The 20,597-nt window shown below is 42.0% G+C and overlaps 1 protein-coding gene across 3 annotated transcripts in view; it reads right to left on the bottom strand.

Moving 5' to 3' along the window:
- The window catches only part of LOC124721791 (cell cycle checkpoint protein RAD17), a 130,409-nt gene that overhangs the window by 34,263 nt on the left and 75,549 nt on the right, over window positions 1-20,597 (bottom strand). For all 3 annotated transcript variants that reach the window (XM_047246910.1, XM_047246909.1, XM_047246908.1), the window contains 2 exons: window positions 17,088-17,314; window positions 2,239-2,378 (listed from right to left, as the gene is read on the bottom strand). In XM_047246910.1, coding sequence (XP_047102866.1) covers window positions 2,239-2,378; window positions 17,088-17,314 — 367 coding nt within the window. The remainder of the gene's footprint in view (window positions 1-2,238; window positions 2,379-17,087; window positions 17,315-20,597) is intronic.

Genomic DNA, 20,597 nt, shown 5'->3' with positions numbered 1-20,597 from the left:
CACAGGGGTTCATGTCTGGCGAATAGGGAGGTCAATCCACGCCGCCTCCTGTATGTTTCAGATAGCCCAAAGCAATCACACGATCATCGAAATATTCATTCAGGAAATTAAAGACGTCGGCCGTGCGATGTGGCCGGGCACCATCTTGCATAAACCACGAGGTGTTCGCAGTGTCGTCTAAGGCAGTTTGTACCGCCACAAATTCACGAAGAATGTCCAGATAGCGTGATGCAGTAATCGTTTCGGATCTGAAAAATGGGCCAATGATTCCTTTGGAAGAAATGGCGGCCCAGACCAGTACTTTTTGAGGATGCAGGGACGATGGGACTGCAACATGGGGCTTTTCGGTTCCCCATATGCGCCAGTTCTGTTTACTGACGAAGCCGTTCAGGTAAAAATAAGCTTCGTCAGTAAACCAAATGCTGCCCACATGCATATCGCCGTCATCAATCCTGTGCACTATATCGTTAGCGAATGTCTCTCGTGCAGCAATGGTAGCGGCGCTGAGGGGTTGCCGCGTTTGAATTTTGTATGGATAGAGGTGTAAACTCTGGCGCATGAGACGATACGTGGACGTTGGCGTCATTTGGACTGCAGCTGCACCACGGCGAACGGAAACCCGAGGCCGCAGTTGGATCACCTGCTACACTAGCTGCGCGTTGCCCTCTGTGGTTGCCATACGCGGTCGCCCTACCTTTCCAGCACGTTCATCCGTCACGTTCCCAGTCTGTTGAAATTTTTCAAACAGATCCTTTATTGTATCGCTTTTCGGTCCTTTGGTTACATTAAACCTCTGTTGAAAACTTCGTCTTGTTGCAACAACACTGTGTTCTAGGCGGTGGAATTCCAACACCAGAAAAATCCTCTGTTCTAAGGAATAAACCATGTTGTCTACAGCACACTTGTACGTTGTGAACAGCACACCCTTACAGCAGAAAGACGACGTACAGAATGGTGCACCCACAGACTGCGTTGTCTTCTATATCTTTCACATCACTTGCAGCGCCATCTGTTGTTGAAAATTGTAATTGCTGTAATTTTGAAAGTTTGTCCACCTGAAAATGTACTGTTGTCCCAAGCATATTGCAACAAACGGTGTATTTCTATCGCTGCTCGTTTAGTTTTTATTGCCGTTTCAAATATACCGGTCATTTTTGAAACACCCTGTGTGTGTGTGTGTGTGTGTGTGTGTGTGTGTGTGTGTGTGTGTGTGTGTGTGTATATATATATAAATACAGTTTCTAGGTGATGCAGATGCCTATAGGGTGATCGAACAAGTCTGAATGATATTTAATAAAGTGGAAGACCATCTCTCTGTAAAAAACCAGGGGTCATCAGAGAAGTGGAGGTCCTGGTGACTGAAGATTAGTGTGTTGCAGTCAAGGTGACAGTGGAAAAAGTGAAAAATCAGTCATTGATCAGTTTTCAAAATCTTGCACAACATTTTGAAAGTAACAGATGTCACTTCTCTCTTTGTTCCAGTCACACTCATTCAAAACACCCACCGAACTAAGGCAGCAACGAAAACAGTGCAGCTGTGTCAGGCTAATCCTCAGGCAACGTGATGCTGAGGGCTTTTTTCTTTTGGAAAAGAGGGGCGGAACACCATAGTGTGGTGCTAAAATGTTATGCCGAGAAGGAGCAAACCATTACAGGAGCATACTACCTAAATCTCCCGATGGGGTTACAGGAGGCTGCCAAGAGAAAGTATCTCTGGAAGCTGTCCAAGGGAGTGTTTTCGCTCCATGAAAATTCCCGAGCTAATTTTGCACAGGACAGAGACACACAGGCTGCTTCCTCCCATATTCTCCAGACATGCTTGTTAAAACGTATCATAAAACCTGCTCAGATAACAGCATCAACCCAAGTTGGCAGCCCTGCTTGTGTCAAGTGATAAGTGTAGATTAGACTGTGATGAGATTCTTGATGATATGGATATCAGAAAACAAAATCATACAATAAATAACTACAGAAGAGTTTATAGACCACTATCCATTTAATAATCACAAGTGAGACAATTCCATTGTCTTGGATGAGGGTGGTGGGGAGGAAAATAATAATTTCATTTCCATATTAATGGAAAAGATTACAAGTATCTCTACCAAAGGCCAAATGATAATTCATGAACTACTGTAGTCAAGCTTCACCACAACAAAAGAAAGAAGTGATACTTAACTGCATTACAAAACAATTTATTACAAATTATAAAAGAGGTTAAAAAAATCTCATATAACTTACACAGGCAATGAAATTATGTTTTTTGCAGACAGACTAGCTTCACCTTTTAATGGTTGCCATTTCTTTACAACATTGTGACATGAGGTCATTACTCCTCCAACAGCCAACACAAAGCCAGCATCTTCCGAAACAGGTTTCTCCTGAAATAAACAGTAAATGACTAAATCAAGAAAACTGAATGATGTCTTTTTTATAACTAATTATCAGATACCTAACCTATTCTTGTCTACAATTGAGTAACTCAGTAAATACAAGTGAAAATTTTGTCTAATACTCTGCACTTATTATCAGCATAATAATTCACATGACACATAAATCAACACAAAAAAAAGATCTGGTATGTCCATTGTTGTGACTGGTTGTCTGTAGGACTTTCATGTTCACTTATTTAATAAAATGAAACACGTGTAGCAGTTGTTATGATGTTATTTTTGTACAAATTACAACCAGTTTCAGCGACTCAATGCGCCATCGTCAGGCCTATATCTATAAGCGATAATTATAGCACCTCAACTTACCAAATATGCAAATACAGAGACAGATTAAAAACAGAATAAGAATCAAGGACACTACGGTGGTAGTGAATTTACCAGCAGATATATCAATTTTCATGTACCTAAAATAGAATTATATATAGTGTGCCATAACGAATTTTCACTCTATACATTGTACAAATGTATTAGTTAAAATAAAATCATTAATTAAATATTCTATAATTAAAAATTGACCGGATAGATCATACACTGAACTGTAAAATCCTGAAGTAACTTACCAATCTCTACTAAAAAATGGTGGATGTATGAAAGAAACTACATGCCACCAGGAATAAGTAAACCAAATAAATATGCATCTATGTGCAATTAGTCCTTGAAAAAGGACAGCATCAGCAGTGTCTAAGTATCAATACAGGTGAAGCTATCAAAATGAAAATATAAATATATCTATATATAATGTCAAAGTTATAAAATGCTGAGGTGCAAACTGTAGAGGAGCACACATATTTCATACGGATAAAGTGAGTGTTCAGAATGTATCATATGACCAAATATAGAAAACCACCAGTGTCATAACATATACTGAATACATAAAAACCCCAACAAGATGTTAGTCAGTTTGAACAACATTCATGTTTGAATGTATCCATATATCGTTTAGTGCCATAAAACAAATATCAAATGAGAACTACTGTCTAACTCATACAAATGTCATTAACTAATAATATACATCCACATAACACATAGTATCCATACATCATATGTTGCTGTTGTTGTTGCTGCTATGGTCTTCAGTCCAAAAATTGGCTTGCTGCAGCTCTCCATGATACTCTATCTTGTGCAAGCCTCATCAGTTCCAAGTAACTACTGCAACCTAAATCCTTCTGAATCTGCTTAATGTATTCATCTCTTGGTCTTCCTTTATGAGTTTTACCCCCCACACTTCCCTCCAGTACTAAATTGGTGATCCTCTGACGCCTCAGAATGTGTCCCACCAACCAGTCCCTTCTTCTAGCCAGGTTGTAACACAAATTTCTATTCTCCTCAATTCTATTCAGTACCACCTCATTAGTTATGTGATACACCCATCAAATCTTCAGCATTCTTCTGTTGCACCACATTTCAAAAGCTTCTATTCTCTTCTTGTTCTAAACTGTTTATCATCCATGTTTCATTTCCATAAAAATACTTCCAGGAAGGACTTCCTGACATTTCAATCTATACTTTATGTTAACAAATTTCTCTACTTGATAAATGCTTCTCTCCCCATTACCGGTCTACATTTTATATCCTCTCTACTTTGACAATTATCAGTTATTTTGCTGCCCAAATAGCAAGACTCATCTACTACTTTAAGCATCTCATAGTCTTCTCTAATTCTCTCAGCATCATCTGATTTAATTTGACTACATTCCATCATCCTTGTTTTGCTTTTGTTGATGTTCATCTTATATCCTCCTTTCAAAACACAGTCTATTCTGGTCAACTGCTCTTCTAAGTCCTTTGCTGCCTCTGACAGAATTACAATGTCATTGGCAAACCTCAAAGTTTTTATTTCTTCTCCCTATAATTCCTACTCCAAATATTTCTTTTGTTTCGTTTACTGCTTGCTCAATATACAGAATGAATAACATCGGCGATAGGCTACAACCTTGTCTTGCTCCCTTCTCAACCACTGCTTCCCTTTCGTGCTCTTTGACTCTTATAACTGCCATCTGGTTTCTGTACAAATTGTAAATAGCCTTTTGTTCCCTGTATTTTACCCCTGCAACCAGTAGAATTTGAAAGAGGGTATTCCAGCCAACACTGTTAAAAGCTTCCTGTAAGTCTACTGTATCCAACATTCTAACAAAGAATTAGGTACCAACAAAAAATCATATTATACCAAATAATGTGTCTGTAACCCACTAATACTATCCAAACAAAGCAATCAACAATCACAAAAAAAAGACCTCTCCCTACATCCTCTCTCAAATATGGCCTTGATATGTGAAGATAATACTTATGCCATGAAACAAAACATGGAATACATGTATGGACCCAATATATACTACTCAGTAATGTCACAAAAAGGTGTAACAGAGTAAAACAACCACTTGTATAATATAACGTCAGCAAATGTCACAGGCATTAAGGCTGCAAGACTAATTAGGGGATGGACAGATGAATGTTAAGGTGGCTACCCTGTACTAAATATACCCACTAGAAAGCATACCCAGACCAATTACATCATACTACACCAAAAAGTGTGGTATTAGTTTGTGAGGATGACCAGCTTGGGATTTGTATCTTCTGTGTATGATATGACATAGGTGGTTTTCTACATTTGGTCTTTTGAAATTTTCTTGGGCATTCATTTTATGCATATGACACCTCACTTCAGCAATTTATAACTTCAACATGACCTATAGATTTTTTTATACTGTCCTTTTGATAGCTTTACTTATATTGACACTTAGATATTGCTGATGCCATCTTTTTGGAAGGACTACTTGGACATAGGTGCAAATTTCTTTGGTTTACTTATTTTTCATGTTGTGTAGTTTCTTCCATGCGCCTACAATTTTCAACAGTTATTTTTGTAGATCGATAGGTTACATTAGGATTTTGCAGTTTAGTGTGTAATCTAACTGACCAATTTTTAATCATGGAATATTTAATTAATGATTTTATTAATAAATAATACATTTCTACAACATATAGAACAGAAATTCACTATGGTATACTATATATAATTATATTATAGGTATTTGACAGTTGATGCATCTGTTGGTTTTTATCAAACAATTACTGTAAGTTCACTTATACAGTATTGTCTTTAATATTTATTTAATTTTGAATCTGTCTTTTGTATTCGTAAAGTTGGTAAGTTGATGATGCTATCATTACTGTTTATGCATACAGGCTGAAGATGGTGTATTGAGTCTTAAACTGGTTGTAATATAATAAAATAACATCATAATGATGACTGCAGGAGTTTCATTTTATTACATACAAGAAAATAGGGTGCAAATATGAAAGAGGAACAGATTCAGCTTTATCCTTATACTTTACATTATCTTGCTAGAAAAACCGCATATGCATTCCTTCACACTGAGTGAGATGGTGAGGTTAGAAAAATGTTTAGTATCATCCACCATATAATAAACAACAAACAAAAGTTTCAATGCCACAATGTTGTTTCACTGTATTTAAAACAGAAAGCAATTTATCAACTCGAACTCTGTTCCATCCAAGTAGCATTTCTACAACAACTATCGCTTAGGAAGTAGGCTTGTAGAGTTTTGAGAGATGATGGTTATTTTGAAGCCCACCACACGTATTTTGTAAATATCTTGTGTAACTGTATTATGTGATGGGGTACCCTATTCAACTTTCAATTGGTTTTTCTTGCTATTTGAAAACTTTAGTTGGCCTTTGTTCCTTGATAGCAGGCAACTGTTGGTGACTAATTACCAATATTTTGCCAAATGGATTTTTAATTGATTTATGCGCACATAGCCAGCTACAATAAGAGACTGTACACATACTAAAACTTGTTACACGAGAAAAATATTTGCGCAACAATTTCACAAGACCAATAAACTCACATAAAAAATGACATCCTTCTGAAAGCAGTTTTGATGACTTGAGATTCCACAGCATCCCACACAACTGAAATAAAACTTGCTGTTGCAGGAAATTCAGTGGCTTTGCAGAATCTGAAGCAGTAATGTGTTGTACGTATAACTGAACAATGCACCTGAAGAAACTTGTTTTGTCACTTTTATTATTCCTTGAGCCAAGGGCTGATGCTCATTGGTTGTATTATAGAAATGCAGCTTTACCTATGACACACAATTCCAGTTTCTCCATCCTGTCAGCATTGGTGCAAGTGAGTATTGTCACTTTATCTTTGCTGAACTTACCACCATGGTAATTGTACATTAGAAGAATTGTCAGCCAGAAATTTGAAAAATAGGCAAATTGGGTGCATTAAATATGACATGTTCTTCATACTGTACCGTGGAGCATACTACAACATTATTTTGCCATGCAGTATCATCATCATCATCATCATCATCATCATGTACAGATTTGGCCTTCCCACAGACTTTCAGTAAACAGCCTGCCATGTTGATTAAACCAATTAAACATGAACACACAGATGATTACTGCATCTTGTTTGCAATTTCTAGAGCCTTTGTTTGAATTATTGGCCCACTTCGAGAAAATGACACAGCTGCAGCTTGGAGTAACCATTGAAATTAAACATTTGCCAGAGCTTTCACTCTCTGGGGCTAAAAATGCATTTCAATTTCAAAGAATGCATCTCAAACATATTTTGCCACTTCACACTGTACATAGTTTTGGATGGAAGCATCTCAATGAGCTTTTACTTTACATCAAAAATAGATATCCAGTTAACAGTGTCAGCTGTAATTTCCTGGACATCAGTCCATTTCCTAGAGTATCTTCTCTTGGAGCACAGTTAGATGATGTAGTCCATGGTCTACTCCGTCGCTCTACAGTCTCATTCGGGGCTATTGACAAAACCCCAGCTGTATACAGCAGCCCCCATTTCTGGTATGGTTTGTTCGGATCATGTTAAGGGAGTGCCAAACCTGGCTGTGTGGGAGTGGGAGACCCTAGCACAATATAGTTAGGTCCTGGACAGAAACTGTTACACTTCCATTTATCTTTCCATGATCCTGTGGGAACTTCCTTACATCCTAACCTTGCACATGTGACCCTATGGTACCCTAGTACACAGAGCGGTAGACCAAGATGCGGAGTGGCATGTGAGGACAACTTTTAGAGTCTTGTGTAATCACTCCACCATGCCATTGGCGGCAGGGTGGTAGCTTGTCATGAAATGTATGAGCTTGCTGCAAGTTGCAGCGAGAGTCGTAAATAAACAAGACGTGAACTGCCACCCGCTGTTAGTGGTGATGTGGCCAGGGCACCAGAAACGTGATACCCATGTGTGTATAAAGGCTTTCCCCTCTTTGCCTGCAGTTGTGTCAGACAGAGGTACTGCTTCATGCCACCAGGTGAACCTATCGATGATAGTAAGAAGATACCGGGCCTTTGGATGACAGCAGGGGCCTACGATATTCAAACAAACAGGGCGTTCCCGTAAGAGTGTGCAAAAATTTAACAGGACACAGAGAATGCTCCACTGAACAATTTGAGGTTGAAAACCCGAGGTCGGATATGGAGATATGGCAGTAAACATGTCTACCGCATTGTCTAGCATTACTGTTTTCCATCTTATTCACAACTAACATGCATAGAAGTTTACATGTACTGTGCTGTTAATTTAAATGTACATTCTTTATTTCCTGCAAGAAACAAGGATGATGAGTCTGATTACAAGGAAGTCATGATGCAGGTTTTGTTTACTTTAGTTGCCCCCAAGGTCGCTCTGTTGTGTTGTATTTACATTGTCCCATGACAGAATGTGGTAGGGATCAATGACATATCCATTCATCATTCAGTGCTATTCAGAGACGTACAGTACAATATAATGAAGCAGTACCTGCACAGTTTCGCTGAACTCACTGACAAGCATCTTGTGTATGTGGAAGTACATTGCAATGCTCTCGCTGCTCAAAGGCTGTACAGGGAACAACTTCCTAACAGGCATCATCTGTAACGATGAGCATTTATTTCTCTTGCTCGATGAATGAGAGAGACTAGTTCATTGGAAAGAAGAAACACCACCCACTTTAGAAGAGGATGTGCTGGAACGGGCTGCAGTAGACCCCCACTACAAGTAATGGTCGTATTGCATGCGAAATGGGCGCTGCACATACTAGCATGCTGCTAGTACTCCAGGGACAACAATTACAGCCATATCACTCTCAATGAGTCCATGCAATGGTTGTGACTGACTTTGCACCAAGAGTTGCATTGTGTCAGTGCTCCAAATCGTGCTGTTCATTGACAAGCCCTTATTTGACCATGATGGTCTTTCAAACAGCACCAATAGTCATGTGTGGGATGAGGGAAACCCTTACGCTATAACAGAGTCACACCACCAAGTATAGTTTGTTGTGAATATATGGGACATTCTCACTGGGTCATATCTTCTACCTGGCCATCTGAGTGGCCACCTGTACTTGTGAAGTTCATGCAAGTATTTCTATCCCAGTTGTTGGAGAACACACACTTGGCTGTTCACTGAATCCCCTTAATTATTTCCTATTGGGGTACATAAAGTCACTTGTGTATGAGACCCAAGTCGATACGGAGACTGAATTAGTTGCCAGAATTTTAGCTGCCTGTTGTATGATTCAAAACACACCAGGGGTGGGTTGGTTGGTTGGTCGGTTGGGGTTGAAGAGACCAAACAGCAAGGTCATCAGTCCCTTGTTTCAAAGACGGTCCATTAGGACAGAGTTACGTCTCAGAAGAGTATAACGATAAATGGTAAAAGGAACGAGAGAAGTCAGCAAGTGGGCAACCCCGAGGCTATGCTAGAGGCAGGAAATATCCCACCTCTGATGCAGTACAGGCAAGACCACCTGCTATTCAAAAGCATTCAAACCCTAGAATGTAAAAGTGCATATTGTAAAAGGAGACTAACCAAAACTAAAATGCGATAAAAACAGAGTAAAAGGGAGAGAAAAAGAGGATCTTGGCCAGGGACGGGAGGCATCAATCCCCAAACACAGCTTACAATGGGAGACACCCCAACCCTAACTGCCCTGCCCCTACTCCAGAAGAAGATTAAAAACCTTAGAACTGAAAATAAAAACCACTTTCACGGAGGAAACTGAGAACCAGTTCAACCATCCGGGAATCGTCTGCCAATATTAAAGGTAAAGTGCGGGGAAGTCTGTACTTACTACGCAGAGCCAAAAGAAGGGTGCATTCCACCAAAATGTGGGCTACTGACTATAAGGCTCCACTATTATAAAGTGGGGGTGGCTCATTAAGCAAAAGAAAACCATGGGTCACCCTGGTATGGCCTATGCGGAGATGACACAGGGTGGTCGAGTCATTTCAGGAGAGGCTGAAGGAAGAACGCCACAGGACAGGTGTCACCTTAATTGCATGAAGTTTATTAGACAGGGAGGTAGCCTCCCGAGAGTTTGCCCATGATTGTGCAAAGTGGGATTTGATATGAAGCCGTAAATCTGCCACAGGAGGGGGTTGCAGAGAAGGGGGGTAAGTAAGTGCTCCTCCAGCCACACGGTCAGCAAGCTCATTACCTGGAATACCCACATGGCCAGGGACCCAAAGGAAGTCAACGGAACAAGCAGCATGGTGAAGATCAGCAGGACAGTCACAGATGACCGAGACCAAAGGATGGCGGGAAAAACACCAGTCAATACCCTGAAAGCCACTCATTGAGTCTATACATAACAAAACGCAATTGAGTTGGGACTGTTTAATAAAAGTAAGGGCCTGGGAAACTGCCATCAACTCTGCAGTAAACACCCCACATGCAGTTGGCGGGAGATGATTTTCCATGCCAACAGAGGATATGAAGGCATATCCCACACGATCAGCAGATTTAGACCATCGGTGTAAAAAAAAAAAAAAACAGCATCCTGAAACTCCCATAAAATTTGGCGGGAAAAACAATGGAACACCATCGGGGGAACGGAATCTTTCAGACCTTCTACATCTACATCTACATTTATACTCTGCAAGCCACCCAACGGTGTGTGGCGGAGGGCACTTTACGTGCCACTGTCATTACCTCCCTTTCCTGTTCCAATCGCGTATGGTTCGCGGGAAGAACGACTGTCTGAAAGCCTCCGTGCGCGCTCTAATCTCTCTAATTTTACATTCGTGATCTCCTCGTGAGGTATAAGTAGGGGGAAGCAATATATTCGATACCTCATCCAGAAATGCACCCTCTTGAAACCTGGCGAGCAAGCTACACTGCGATGCAGAGTGCCTCTCTTGCAGAGTCTGCCACTTGAATTCGTTAAACATCTCCGTAACGCTATCATGGTTACCAAATAACCCTGTGACGAAACGCGCCGGTCTTCTTTGGATCTTCTCTATCTCCTCCGTCAACCCGATCTGGTACGGATCCCACACTGATGAGCAATACTCAAGTATAGGTCGAACGAGTGTTTTGTAAGCCACCTCCTTTGTTGATGGACTACATTTTCTAAGGACTCTCCGAATGAATCTCAACCTGGTACCCGCCTTACCAACAATTAATTTTATATGATCATTCCACTTCAAATCGTTCCGCACGCATACTCCCAGATATTTTACAGAAGTAACTGCTACCAATGTTTGTTCCGCTATCATATAATCATACAATAAAGGATCCTTCTTTCTATGTATTCGCAATACATTACATTTGTCTATGTTAAGGGTCAGTTGCCACTCCCTGCACCAAGTGCCTACCCGCTGCAGATCTTCCTGCATTTCGCTACAATTTTCTAACGCTGCAACTTCTCTGTATACTACAGCATCATCCGCGAAAAGCCGCATGGGACTTCCGACACTATCTACTAGGTCATTTATATATATTGTGAAAAGCAATGGTCCCATAACACTCCCCTGTGGCACGCCAGAGGTTACTTTAACGTCTGTAGACGTCTCTCCATTGATAACAAGATGCTGTGTTAGTATTTCAGCTTTACGCGTGTCATCTTCTGTTTCAATGCCATCATCATCCCGGAGTGTCTGAATATGCTGTTTCGAGCCACTTACTGATTTAACGTAAGACCAGAACTTCCTAGGATTTTCTGTCAAGTCGGTACATAGAATTTTACTTTCGAATTCACTGAACGCTTCACGCATAGCCCTCCTTACGCTAACTTTGACATCGTTTAGCTTCTGTTTGTCTGAGAGGTTTTGGCTGCGTTTAAACTTGGAGTGAAGCTCTCTTTGCTTTCGCAGTAGTTTCCTAACTTTGTTGTTGTACCACGGTGGGTTTTTCCCGTCCCTCACAGTTTTATTCGGCACGTACCTGTCTAAAATGCATTTTACGATTGCCTTGAACTTTTTCCATAAACACTCAACATTGTCAGTGTCGGAACAGAAATTTTAGTTTTGATCTGTCAGGTAGTCTGAAATCTTCCATCTATTACTCTTGCTAAACAGATAAACCTTCCTCCCTTTTTTTATATTCCTACTAACTTCCATATTCAGGGATGCTGCAACGGCCTTATGATCACTGATTCCCTGTTCTGTACATACAGAGTCGAAAAGTTCAGGTCTGTTTGTTATCAGTAGGTCCAAGATGTTATCTCCACGAGTCGGTTCTCTGTTTAATTGCTCAAGGTAATTTTCGGATAGTGCACTCAGTATAATGTCACTCGATGCTCTGTCCCTACCACCCGTCCTAAACATCTGAGTGTCCCAGTCTATATCTGGTAAATTGAAATCTCCACCTAAGACTATAACATGCTGAGAAAATTTATGTGAAATGTATTCCAAATTTTCTCTCAGTTGTTCTGCCACTAATGCTGCTGAGTCGGGAGGTCGCTAAAAGGAGCCAATTATTAACCTAGCTCGGTTGTTGAATGTAACCTTGGCGGAGATCCATCAGAATCCGGGGCCGTTGAACTAACCAAGGAGGGGGGAGGGGGGGGGTGTTGGGGAGGGAACGTGGGGGAGAGGAGAAAGGAGGAAGCTGAAAATCACAGCGAAGAGACGCAAGGCGGAGCCCAGCCGGTAAACCTGTCCAAGGGCGGGAATCATGTGGGTGACGTCCTTGGTCTGGGAACAGGATATAACAGGAAGGATGACTGGGAGAGGAATGAACAGCAATTGCATAAGAAACCAGAAGCTGGGACTGCCGAACAGAAAGGGGGGAGGGGGAGCGTGGGAGATCCCAGCTTCAACCAGGAGACTATCATCAGGGCTAGTAGGGAAGGAACTGGTGGCCAAATGGATACCACGATGGTGGACTGGATACAGGAGGTGCAGTGTGGAAGGAGCAGCCTAACCATAAACTTGACAACCATAATCCAAGTGAGACAGCACTAAAACCCGATAAAAGCGGACAAGAGTGGAATGATCCGCACCCCAAGAGGTGTCGGCAAGAAAGCGAAGGACACTGAGTTTACAGAAACATCCTATCTTCAGAAGTCTGATATGAGGCAGCCAAGTGGGCTTCTTGTTAAAAAGAAGACCCAGGAAATGAAACTGTGGGACCACAGGTAATCGACGTGCATCAAGGTAGAGCTCTGGATCGGGGTGGACTGTAGTACGGTGACAGATGTGGACCACCCACAATTTTAAAGGAGAGAACTGAAATCCATGTGAGAGGGTCCATGCTGAGGCACACCAAATAGCACCCTGGAGCTACCGCTCTGCAGAGGCCATCGAAGAGGAACCAACCCAAATGCAGAAAACATCCACATATACAGCAGGGGTGACCAAAGGACCGACGGAGGCCACAAGTCCAGTAATGAGGAAAAGAAGTACACTCAATACGGAACCCTGTGGGATGCCATTCTCCTGGGTCTGTGGAGAACTAAAAATTGTACCAACCTGAACCCAGAACGACCAATGGAACTGGAACTGGCAGATAAAAATCTGGATTGGGCCCCGAAGACACCACCCATGAAGTGTAAGTAAGATACGATGGCGCCAAACTGTGTCATAGGCCTTGCAAAGGTCAAAAAATACTGCAACCAAATGGCAGTGCTGGGAAAAAGCCTGCCGAACTGCGGATTCCAACTGAAGTAAATGATCGATCGGAGACCATCCCTCTCGGAAGCCACACCGGTAAGGGGACAATAAATCCCCAGATTCGAGGACCCAATTGAGCCGATGGGCAATCATCCATTCAAGTAACTTGCAAACAATGTTTGCCACACTAATTGGCCAATAGCTTTAGACAAACAGGGGGTTCTTACCAGATTTAAGGATGGTAACCACGATGCTATCCCTCCATTGAGAAGGGAAGTCACCCTGGAGCCAAATACGGTTAAGCACCCAGAGAAGAAGATGTCGTTGTGGAGCACTGAGATGTTGAAGCAATTGGTTATGAATGGAGTCTGGGCCAGGGGCTGTATCATGAGAAGAAGAAAGTGCAAAATGAAGTTCCCATTCAGTAAAATGTTCGTTGTAAGATTCCGACAGACAAGGAGTAAAACATAAGGCAGAAGCTTCGGCCCGCTGTTTCTGGTGAAGGAAAGTAGCCGGATAGCAGGATGATGCTGATGCTGTTGCAAAATGGGTCACAAGATGTCCCATGAGAATCAAAGGGTCCGTGCAAAGGCCATCCGGAAGAGCAAGGCCCGAGAGGGGAGACTGCCGATGGCAACCTTAAAGAGAGAGAAGTGTAGCCCATACCCGTGAAATAGGGACAGTAGAACCAAGGGAAGAAACAAAGCGTTCCCAACACACCTGTTTGCTCCATTTGATTAAGTAACGGGCTTTGGTGCAAAGGTGTTTAAAGGTAATAAAATTGGCAGAGGATGGACGCCTGTTAACGTGTTACAAAGCTCGATGGCAATCACAGATGGCAATGGCAATGGCAATGGCAATGGCAATGGCAATGGCAATGGCTGTACTCCACCGCGAGACTTGCCAGCAGCAAAATGGTCCAGATGAGCATGGGATAGCAAGGCTAGCAGCGCGAACAACCACATCAGACATGTCACGTAGGACATCATCAACACAACCCGACAAAGAGGGAGAAAAAGCAACCTGTGCAGTATACAGAGGTGTTGGAAAGACTAATGAGGTAACCTGTCCATCTGGAAGCAGGGAGGGAGTGAGAGAATCAACAGAAGTGGTAACTATTGCAAAGGTTGTCGTGTGGTGACCAGTGTAAGGAAGGGTCATATGCCTTTTCTAGATCTATCAAGCATAGATACAATTCCCTGTTCCACTCATAACACTTCTCCATTATTTGCCGTAATCTAAAGATCTGGTCCTGACAACCTCAAAGAGGCCTAAACCCACACTGATTTTCATCCAATTTGTCCTCAACTAATACTCGCATTTTCCTTTCAACAATACCTGAGAAGATTTTACCCACAACGCTGATTAAATAGATACCTCTGTAGTTGTTACAATCTTTTCCGTTTCCATGTTTAAAGATTGGTGTGATTACTGCTTTCGTCCAGTCTGATGGAACCTGTCCCAACTCCTATGCCATTTCAAGTATCCTGTGTAGCCATTTAAGACCTGACATTCCACTGTATTTGATGAGTTCCGACATAATTTCATCCACTCCAGCCGCTTTATTGCACTGCAATATATTGACCATTTTCTCCACTTCCTCAAATGTGATCCTATTTCCATCATCATTCCTACCCCATTGTACATAGAAATCTGAAACATTACTGATCGTATTTTCACCTACATTGAGCAACTCTTCAAAATATTCCCTCCATCTGCCCAAGGCATCAACAGGATTCACCAGCAGTTTTCCTGACCTGTCCATAATACTTGTCATTTCCTTCTTACCTCCCTTTCGAAGACCGCTAATTACACTCCAGAATGGTTTTCCAGCAGCTGGACCCAAAGTCTCCAACCTGTGTCCAAAGTCTCCCCAAGATTTCTTCTTGGATGCTGCAATTATCTGTTGGGCTTTGTTTCTTTCTTCAACATAACTTTCTTTGTCAACCTGAGTTCTAGTATGTAGCCATTTTTTATATGCCATCTTTTTCCTTTTACAGGCTGCCTTGACTGTGTCATTCCACCAAGCTGTTTGCTTCATCCTACCTTTACACACTACTGTTCCAAGACATTATTTAGCCACTTCTAGTACTGTGTCCCTGTACCTTGTCCATTCCCTTTCCAATGACTGTAATTGACTACATTCAACTAACTGGTACCTTTCTGAGATCACTGTTATGTACTTGTGCCTGATTTCCTTATCCTGATGTTTCTCCACTCTTATCCTCCTACATATGGACCTGACCTGCTGCACTTTCGGCCTCACAATACCAATTTCACTGCAGATTAAATAGTGATCAGTGTCATTAAAGAATCCCCTGAATACACGTGTGTCCCTCACAGCCTTCCTGAATTCCTGGTCTGTTGTTATATAGTCACTGACAGATCTGGTTCCCCTGCCTTCCCAAGTATACTGGTGAATGTTCTTATGTTTAAAAAAGGAACTTGTGATTACTAAGCCCATAACTAAGCCCATACTGGCACAGAAATCCAAGAGTTGTTTCCCATTCCTGTTGGCCTCCATATCCTCTCCAAATTTACCCATAACCTTTTTATACCCTTCTGTTCGATTTCCAATCCTGGCATTAAAATCACCCATGAGCAAAACACTGTCCTTGTCCTTTACTCTAACAACTACGTCACTGAGTGTGTCATAAAAACTATCCATCTTATCTTGATCTGTCCCTTCACAATGTGAATATACTGACACAATCCTAATTTTCTTGTTAGACACTGTCAAATCTATCCACATCAGTCGTTCGTTTACGTACCTTATTGCAACTATGCTGGATTCCATTTCTTTTCTGATGTAAAGCCCTACACCCCATTGTGCTATTCCTGCTTTGACTCCTGACAGGTAAACCTTGTATTCTCCCACTTCCTCTTCTTTCTCACCCCTTACCTGAATGTCACTAACAGCTAAAACGTCCAACCCCATCTTACTTGCAGCCTCTGCCAACTCTACCTTCTTCCCAGCGTAGCCCCCATTGATATTAATAGCTCCCCATCTTGTTACCATTCATTTGCCGAGTCGTATCTTAGGAGTCCCAGGTTTGTCAATTAGAGGTGGGACTCCGTCACCTCCAACGGTCTGAGGCATTTTGCTCTGATTGTTGCCAGAATCATATTTAAAGTACCAAGGAAGCAGGTTGCTAACCTTACTTGCCCCGGGTCCCATTGGGTTTCAGCCCTAACGGTTGAGGGACTAACTGGTGGGTGGATTTGGTAGTCTTTGTCGTCTGAGCACAAAGGTGACCACGACTAAGAATATGTCCGAGATGCCCAGCCTTATTCCAAAGTAACTGGTATCCTGACTGTCAGAACCACTTACTTGGCCACTCATACGTTGCCCGTGGTTCATGAACTAGGACATGACAACAGGAACCCACACCATGGACCGTACAGTCACTCCTCCATAAAATTCTCTTCGAACTGTCCAGTGACATCCAAGATATGTGACGTTGATAGCCACCAGATAGCCGAAAATGACAGTACATAAAGGAAGACATTCATCGGTACACAGCAGTGTACCACCCTGAAGATGACCACAGCAAGTCTGTCAAACTGTCAGCAATTTAGCTGTTTTAGTAGTTACAATGACGTGGACCAATATCAAAAATTATTTTAACCAAAAAAGAGTTTCCAGATAGTTCTAATCAGTAAATTCCAAAGACTTTACCATGTCTAGTAGCTAATGGATGCTTGTATTACTCATGAAATTGTCACAAATAAAATGCATAAAAATACATTTTCACTCACCCACCACAATGATGACAATATATCAGATTCACTCATGTAATCAGCGGCATTAGCAATATCATGTATGCTGTGAAATATTTTTGCATAATTGCAAAACATTAAATTAACAAACTGTCTGCGAAACTGAAAGTATTTGTCACATATTTCTACAGGCTTGTGTTCAAGTTCTCCCTGAAGTTCAGAGCCATGCTTCACTTTATTGTCCTGTGCAACACCAATGGTTTCACCTGCAAATAAGAAAAATAAACTGAATATCGCCAATCCCAAAGTCTCATTAATAAAAGTACACAGATATCAAAACAATGGGCAAACATTTCAATATTTTTGGGTTGGTTACATTGATCATTCATAAGTGGCAAATATCATATACTATTTCAATAAAGGAAGTTAATTTACTACATAATGTACTGCATATTTGTCAGCATAACAGCGAGGCTTAACTTTCATTGTTGATAGATTGTACGAGTACAGTAAGTTGTATTAAACTATGTATTATTGTGTGTGTTACATGTGTTGCCCAGTAGAATAGTCACTAAATGCAGGAATAAAATTTTGTTAAGAACCAATGGAGACAGCTACATGGGGCACATCCATCGGTTACCCAATTGTGCAGTAACTGTGTCAACATGCGTGGAAGTACTAACAAGCTGTGGGATTTCATTAGACTTTGTGAGAGTGAAGCCAAGAATACCCCATTCAGCAGTTCGACAACAGTGCAGAACAGATCAAACCTGCTACTGTAACAAGGCTCAATGCAGTAACTTCACTTAGAGGTACCATAAGCAAACCTTTTAGGATGTGAACTTCACATAAAGGAACATTCTGAAACCCTGAAGTTAACATTACAGCAGCTGAGAGCATTGACAGGCTCAGAAAAAGAGAGCACATTCGGTCACCAGTGTGTGTGTGTGTGTGTGTGTGTGTGTGTGTGTGTGTGTGTGTGTGTGTGTGTGTGTGTGTGTGTGTGTGCGCGCGCGCGCGCGCACTATAGAAACTCCACCCTTCTCAAGCTCATTCTGAGAGTTAGGCCCATCCATTTGCATTATAGATACTGATGGAAGACTAGCTTTATTAAGTTGCAGGACTCTCTGATGAATTCAGCAACTGTTTACAAGCTGCTGCCAACTTGGGAGTCCATGGCTGCAAATCTATAGCCATCCAGCTATGGAGAGGACTTCTGATCTGCAAACTGCAAACCACTGCCCTGCCTGTCACAATGGTCATGACTGAGGATGGGGACCGGGCTGGTCTTCCATGCAGGAAAAATCGATCTGTTCTTCTGCGAGCTGTTCAACTTAAGGTGCTGGGCACCTGTGTCACTGCTGCTGGGGCAGTACAAGTACCACCCTACTAGCTGTATGCTGGGACTGCCACCTGGGTTGTCCTTCGTGTTGCTGCTGGGTCTTGCGCCTACACATCATCTCAATAACTGACATCCAGGGCATGCAGATTCCTGGGGCTGAGCCTAGTGCAGCTTCACACACAGAGCGCTGAGCTCTGATGGCTTCCACAGCAAATTCCTTGCCGGGCACAGACGTGTGACCTCTCACTACCAAGCAGCACGGACTCAGCATGGTCACTGCTAGGCAGTGGCAGGAAGAAGACGGAGTGACTGTAAAACTCTCATCAATAAACAATCGTAAATTGAATGATGTTTCACTAGCATCTGGGAGCTCTACAAGATCGCTCACCCCTGCTATTTGCTCGACTTCCTAATAACAACGTGGCCCCAGATCGGGTTGTAACACAAGTGAAGGGTGGAACGCCATTCAATGGTGGCATACTTGAACATGGCAAGACATTATAAGTTAATTGCAGACAAAAGACAATTAATTTTAAACTACCAGGATTGCTGAACACTGTAGAGGATTGCCAGAAAGAACCACAAAGCTACTGAGAGATAAGTGACAGCAAAACTCAATCAGCATCTCTATGTGGCAGAATTAAGCAAGGCAGATGCTTTTACATAATGTGGTTACATTATGGTATCCATTGGTATTCTTGTTAAGCACAATGCATAAATTATGAACAAGAGTATTTGTCGTAACCACACACATCATATACTATACATTCAATCATTTAACTTATATGTGACCAAGCCTCTTTGGTTGGTTTTACTGCAGAGAACTGAATACAAGATTTGTGCTCATCATCTCTGTTAACGCTTAGAGCTGAACTGCATGATGCATCACACAGAAGTTCTCGAGAAACAGTTCATGAAGTATAAAGAGTGTTACACAGTTTTATATTACAGGCTACTAGGGTTTGTGGAGGGGACTCAGTAGATGAAGTTTCGATAAGGAATCCATGTTTGAAAACATACCATTTGAATGTAAAATAAGCTAAAAGATGTGATCACTTTCAAATCTTCCACTTCATGGTACACACACAGTGGAGAAAGTGGATTCCAAACTATGTGCCTTACAGGAGCCCAGGGAATGGACACTGTTTCAAGTAGTCATCATGCCCCCTCCTAAAGGACGAAGAATGTCCTATCAAAGTTGAGAGTGCTGTGTGTCTACGGAACACCAATCAATCATCCTAGCTGCTGATGTACGAGTTTCTCACATCTGTTGTTTTAGTTGGACAAAAATTGTACATGTTGACATAATTACAACCGTTACTGACCATGGCACCCTCTTTATAGTGTATGTGTATACCATGAATCAGGAGATATGAAAGTGATCTGTTGTTCTAACTTATTTCATATCCTACTGGTATATTTTTGGACAAGAGTTCCTTATCAAAACTTCACCTACTAAGTCCCCTCAACAACCCCTAAAAGCCTGTAATAGGAATTGCGAAACACCCTGTATGTATACATATACCATACTTCTGGCTGTACAATGAGTTAAGGACATTCCAGAACCACTGTAAGCACATTGCTTCTAGTATTACCTTCTTTTTTTTTTCCAGGGCGCACAACTTCAATGGTCATTAGCGCCCAGACTACGTTAGGAATGCACCGCGAGGCACAAGTTTAAAACAGCAACTAAAAGGGAAAACACGATAAAAGACTGACAGGCATAGGATTAAAAAAACAGCATAATCAAATGTCCTTAGACAGGTTTGTCAAGTTGATAAAACGAAGAACGCGAGCAGCTGCTCCTGGGTCATCTGCTAAAATGGCATCTAGAGTACATGGCAGGCCAAGATCAAGACACAGTGTATTAAAATCCGGACAGGACGTTAAAATGTGGTGGACCGTCAGCAATTGCCCACATGGGCAGAACTGCGCCGGCGCAGCCGTCAGCAGATGGCGATGGCTGAACCGGCAGTGTCCAATTTGTAACCGGGCCAAAACTACCTCCTCCCGCCGAGAAGGGCGTGAGGAGGACGTCCAAGCCGCGGGAAGAGGTTTCAAGGCCCGAAGCTTGTTGTCCGTAAGTGCAGCCCAATCGGCATACCACAGCGATAAAATGCACCGACAAATGACCCTGCTACAATCTGATGAAGGGACACAACAAGAAGCTGTCCGAGGCTGGAGGACCGCAGCCTTGGCCGCGGCAT

Source organism: Schistocerca piceifrons, chromosome X (genome assembly GCF_021461385.2).
Source record: "Schistocerca piceifrons isolate TAMUIC-IGC-003096 chromosome X, iqSchPice1.1, whole genome shotgun sequence".
NCBI lineage: Eukaryota > Metazoa > Arthropoda > Insecta > Orthoptera > Acrididae > Schistocerca > Schistocerca piceifrons.
Note: the sequence above shows the minus strand (reverse complement) of the source record. Positions and strands in the feature narration are given on the sequence as shown.